Genomic DNA, 5,648 nt, shown 5'->3' with positions numbered 1-5,648 from the left:
ATTCCCACTGACAGCAGTGACCTGACGAGAGCGAGGAACAGTGGCGCTCTCTAAGTTCTCCCGTGACTTTTGGGTATGACGGGAAGACTGACGGGAAGACATAAAACACTAACTTCCTCCAGACTCTCCCGCTCAGCACGGAAAGCCCGGTTGTAAGGCAATAAGCAGACATCGGGGGTCTGAAAGGTCGGAAGAAGACGGCTTGCGAGACGTCCCCTCGGCTTCCTCGTGGCCTCCCGTACGGTCCCCGGCAGCTGCTGCGAAGCCTCCGACACAGACCCTTAGTGGGCACAGACTAAGGAATCTCCGGGGTAAGTCTGTTCCCAGGGAGAAAGGAATGACCTAAAGACCAAGGAACTTTCGGAGAATATACTCGCTACTCTAGCCAGACACCACCGGAAAGCCACATGGCCTCCTCCGTGGTTCCAGCAGGCAGAGCAGGAGCTGATTCAGGGATCCTGTCCCACGCCGGCCCCACCTCACCCCTCCGGACTCCTCACCTCCCGGCTCTCCACCGCCGCCAGGGCCCTATTGGCTTCCGGAGGTGAGCCGAGCCGCCAGCCCCACTGGCATTAACAAGACGGCGGGAGGAAGTGGGGGGGCAGGCTAGCTGACTCTCTGGCTCCCCGTTCCCTGCTGTCTGTGGCACTCGGCGGGGAGCTAAGCCGTCCCCGCACCCTGAGCGCTGAAGCAGTGTGGGTCAGCGCCTGCTTCCCTGGGAAGGTACGGGCGGCTGGGGAGGGAGCCGAACCTGCGCCCCACCTGTCTGCCCCGAGGCTGTGTGAGCCAGGGCCCCCCCCCATTTCCGGGGTGCTCAGAAACTCAACACACGCCTCTCCAGCCCTCACACTACCCCCCGCCCCAGGGTTTCCTACCGCAAAAACAGACGAGCTGGTGTCCAGAGTCTCGGGACATGCAAAACACCCAGAGCACCATAGAAAATCACTCGCCACGCCAGGAGCCAGGAAGCCATCGGCCGAACGAGAGAGGACAAGGCCCAGGGCCGAGCGCCGCCGCCGCCGCATCAGGTGCTGGAGTTCTCTGCCGGCGGTTTGCAAGGAGCCGTTACCGAAATGGCTCAGGAGGCAATTACAAATTCCCTTGAAACCAGTGCAAAAATGGAAAATCCCAGCAAAGTATGAGAATTTACGAAGCAAAGAACAAATGATCACACGGAAAAATATATCTGAAATAAAAAATGAGCTGGAGGGCCCCGTGGGAGGAAAACGGTGGATTTCAGGAGAGGCACGTGGAATGTGCCCGACCTGAGCAGCAGAGAAAACAGAGCAAAAAATGAGCAGAGTCCCAGGGGCCTGTGGGACGAGGGTACGATCGCTGACCTTCGTATCCTCAGAGATGCGGAAGGAGAGAAAAGACTGGAACTTGAAACAGTATTACAAGACGGCAACTGGCTGGCTCAGAAGATTGAGCGTCCGACTCTTGATTCGGGCTCAGGTCACGATGTCAGGGTCCCGGGATCGAGCCCCGCATCGGGCTCCCTGCTCAGTGTGGAGTCTGCTTCTCCCTCTGCCTCTGCCCCTGCTCACACTCTCTCTCTTCTTCTCTCTCTCTCTCTGAAATCAATAGATCTTTTTTTAAAAGTTCTACCAGAAATAATAGCACAAATTCCCAAATTTGGCAAAAAACATAAATCTACAAGATTCAAGAGATGCCTAAATCCCGAAGGATCAACCTGTAGAAACCCACAGCAAGACACACCATAACGGGGACTGCAGACCACGAAAACCCCCAAGGGCAGCCAGAAAGAAATGGTGCGTGACCGACAGGGGCCGTGATCAAATAATTGGGGGTCTCTGGTCTGCAGCCACAGGCCACGGAGAAGGGCCACGGAGAAGACGCTCATACCACGTTGCCTGGGTGCTGGAAGGGAGCAGTTAGCCGTGGACTCCATGTCCGGAGGAAACATCCTTCAGGGACGGAGCAGAAAGACGGCGTCCTCAGATGACAGAAAAGGAAGAGACTTTGTCACTAGAAGCACCTCTTAAGGAAAGACCACAGGAAGATCTCTAAAAGGAAAGGAAGTGATCGTGGGAACGTGGAACCTCAGAAGCACAAAAGAACATCAGGTTGGGTTAAAATGTGGGTAACCGTATTGTAGGGTACTCTAACGAGCTCCTAAATCATTTGAGGGCAGGAGGAAAAATTGTAATACATCGGAGGTTGTTCTCAGACGTGTGTAGCAGCAACAGGACAAACTCTTGTAAAATCTGGGAGGCTACAGGGGCCTACACAGAAGTAAGCTTTCGGCGTCTCACTCTGAGTGGGAAAATGTCCCAACGGGTAGATTGTGGTGTTCCCCTGGCGCAGTCACCAAGAAGTCAATACGGCACAATTTGCTGAAAATCCTTATCAATAAATCAAGACGGAATTCCAAAAAACCTCCGGTCAGCCATGGGAGGGGACGAGAAGGGGACCAGGAGACAAAAGAACACGGCAGTGGGATCAGGACGGAAGGTGTGGCTTCGCACGTAAAACCTCCACACACGCCGGCTGCAAGGCGGAGACTGGCCCCACGGACTGAACAAGTGACCCGGCCACCTGCTCTCTGATGGGCACTCTGTGCTCACATCAAAGACGACACTGGCGGCCTGACAGCGGGGGAAGAGGCGCACACACGTGTCGGTAGATGGGTGTGTCCCACACACGCTGAAACGTCCTGCGATGCGGTCCTTAAGACCCCCCCTCCCCCTGCAGCCCTTCCCATCCCTTCCTGCCTCTACCAACCCAAGGTGTCCATCCTGTTCTTCTTCCATGTGCTCATAATCCCATTAAAAGCCACATGTTCGCTTCCACGAAGCGTGCAGAGATGTGCGTGGGCAAGTGCCACTGTCTTCTTTACCAGACGGGAAGGGGACACCCTTCTGGAAAGACTTCTCGGTACTTTCGTTCTGTCCCAGGATTATTTTGGGAGAACTCCGCCAAATCTATGTGGGAAAACGCCCTTTTTTCATTTATTCAACCATGACTCTGTTGATGGCCGTTAACTTTGTCTCCGGGATTTTACTCCAGAACGAGGCTGTCAGCATCTTTGCAAGAATCACAATAATCTGGTAGGGGGTGTCGACGCTCCGTGACCCTCCGAGCGGCGGGGGCGGGGCTGCTGGCGGGTCTCGAACCGAGGACAGCGGCGCCCCTGCCCGGCTCCGTCGGCTCAGGCTGCGGGCTCCAGCCTGCTTCAGCCTCTGGCCTCATAAAAGCCACAAAAGCCCGACCATACTGAAGACCCACCACCGGCTCTCTTGGCCCCCAGAGCAGGGAGCGCTCCTGTCGGTTCCTGTCCCCGACCAGGGCTGACTGTCCACCCCAGACCCACGTTTTTTTAAACGGAGAGCCCAGGGCCCTGCAGGATCAAACTCGGGCCCCTGCTTTTGGGACCAGCTCTGCAGATGGAAACAGCCTTGACTCCTAACCCAGGGCTTTCTAGGGACAAGGGGGTGGGGACAGCCACTTAAAGGGGGTTCATGACCCCGGTTGGAAATTCCTCCAGGGCCACCTAGAATAAAGAGCCCGACATCACGACCAGAGGCTGAACACGATTTTGTCCTTTATTGAACGCCCTGTCGGCGCCGAGGGGCGAGCTCACTACGCACACCCACCCCTCGCCCTCAGCCCCTCAGAAGCACCTTCTCTGAACCACGGATGCCCCGAACTCTTTGAAATCGGCGGAGGTGACCCACATCTGCTTGAAGCTGCTCAGGGAGGTGACGATGGAGGCCCCGATCCACGTGGAGAACCACCTGTCCGGGGGGGCCGTGATCTTGATGGGGGTCCCTTTGGAAGCAAGCTGCTCCAGCTCCCTCAGAAGACGGTCATCGAGGCCCTGGAACAGAGTGGTGCCCCCGGACAACACGATCTCCCCAAAAAGGGTCTTCTGGATGTCCGCATCACACTTGGTGATGCTGCAGGAGACCATCTTTGAGAGGCCCGGGTTCTGGACGCCCAGCTGCTCGGGCGTGAACAGGGCCTCGGGGGCCTGGTGCAGCTGGTCCCCGACGTAGATGACGTTCCCGTCCGGCAGCTTGTACTCTCTGAGGACCTCCTCCGGCCTCCGCGACAGCTCCTTCTCGGGCTCCAGGGCCACATAGCACAGCTTCTCCTTGATGTCGTCCACCAGGGCCTTGTCCAGCACGCACGGGAAGGACCGCCCGCTCGCCAGCAGCAGCCGCGTGAGGTGCTCTGTGATGTCCCTTCCCGCCACGTAGAGCTTGGTGACGGCGTGAGGCAGGGAGTACCCTTCGAAGATGGGGACGGTGCAAGTGACCCCATCCCCGCTGTCCACCACCAGGCCCGTGACGCAGGCGGAGGCGTAGAGGGCCAGCACGGCCTGGTCCGACAGGTAGAAGGCCGGCACGTTGAAGTTCTCAAACATCATCGTGGCCATCTTCTCCCGGGCCTCCCTGGGGTTCAGGGAGGGCTCCGTCATGAGCACGGGCCGGTCGCTGGCCTTCACCCCCAGCTCCCACTCGAACAGGTGTTTGCAGAGCCTCTCCATGTCCTCCCAACGGGTGACCAAGCCCCGCTCGATGGGGTGGCGCAGCTGCAGGGCCTCCCGCTTGTGCACGGCCTCTTCCCCCACGAAGTACTTCTTCTGGCTGGCCCCGGCCGAGGGCACCTTGAACTTGGGGTACCCCACCACGGAGCTGATGACGTGGCGGGGCCCGATCTCTCCAGAGAGGCCCGCTTTGCAGAGCCCGGAGCCGTTGTCAAAAATCACAGCGGGAGACTCCAACGCGTGCGGATTAAACATGCCTGCAGCGTCCGCGTCCTCCTCGGGCTTCACCAAAGCGCAGGCAGAACGCCCTCGGGCCGCTTTGTGACGCAAGAGGCCTCTCTGGAAGTCCGGAGGGCGCAGGGTTCCGCTGCTCTGCGGCGACTCCCCGGCAGGCTAGCAGGCGGCCGGTCCGCGGGGGCCCTCCATCCTCGCCGCAGGTCTGCCCTGCTCTCCGGCAGCCCGGGGGGGCCGCAGCCCTTTCAGGGGTGATGGTCCCACGTGTAACAATCCAGCCAAGCAACAATTGTCCTCAGCCAGTGGCAGAGGGCCTTTGGGGCAGGGGGTGCTCTGGGGCCCCGTCCTCCTTCCCTGGGGAGACTCCAAACGGCCCAGGGCAAACCAGGCCCACGGGCACTCTTGCTGGGCCTGTGGACTGAGGAAGGGCTTGGAACCCGGGGAAGCAGCCCGGCCCAGGCCCGCACGGAGGACTGGAGTCTGAGCATGGCGTCCCTTGGCTAAGAAGAGGGCCGAAGCCAGACACGGGTGCGGGTTGGAGGAACGTGTCCACGAGCCACCACGGCAGGCGTCAGGATGTGTGGCCTCCCCCAGGTAGCCCTTGGGGATTTGTCTTCCCTGCACCCCTCGAGCCCAGGCTCCCGTCCCACAGGACAGATGCAAAGCGAGGCGCACTCGGCCCGCAGGCTTCCCTCCAGGAAGGCCTGTCCCTGCTCTGGCTTGAGGTCAGGGCCCCTCACTGCTCTCCCCAGCCTGGACACATTGGCACAGAGCAACGTGCAGTGATACGTGGGGTGGAGGGCATGACCTCTGAAGACGGGATCTGAGGTTCCCAGAGCGGGTCACCCCGTGTCTGTGGACCGTCACACGGTCAGCCACACGTACTGAAGCGGGCTCAGAA

At 59.4% G+C, this 5,648-nt stretch overlaps 1 protein-coding gene across 1 annotated transcript; it reads right to left on the bottom strand.

The window, feature by feature from the left end:
- Positions 1-3,634: 3,634 nt before the first annotated feature.
- On the bottom strand, positions 3,635-4,768 carry ACTRT2 (actin related protein T2). The gene has a single exon (XM_044236268.1). It carries the CDS (start codon positions 4,766-4,768, stop codon positions 3,635-3,637), a length of 1,134 nt encoding a protein of 377 aa, XP_044092203.1.
- Positions 4,769-5,648: the final 880 nt, after the last annotated feature.

The sequence above is a fragment of the Neovison vison genome, chromosome 2 (genome assembly GCF_020171115.1).
Source record: "Neovison vison isolate M4711 chromosome 2, ASM_NN_V1, whole genome shotgun sequence".
Classification (NCBI taxonomy): Eukaryota; Metazoa; Chordata; class Mammalia; order Carnivora; family Mustelidae; genus Neogale; species Neogale vison.
Note: the sequence above shows the minus strand (reverse complement) of the source record. Positions and strands in the feature narration are given on the sequence as shown.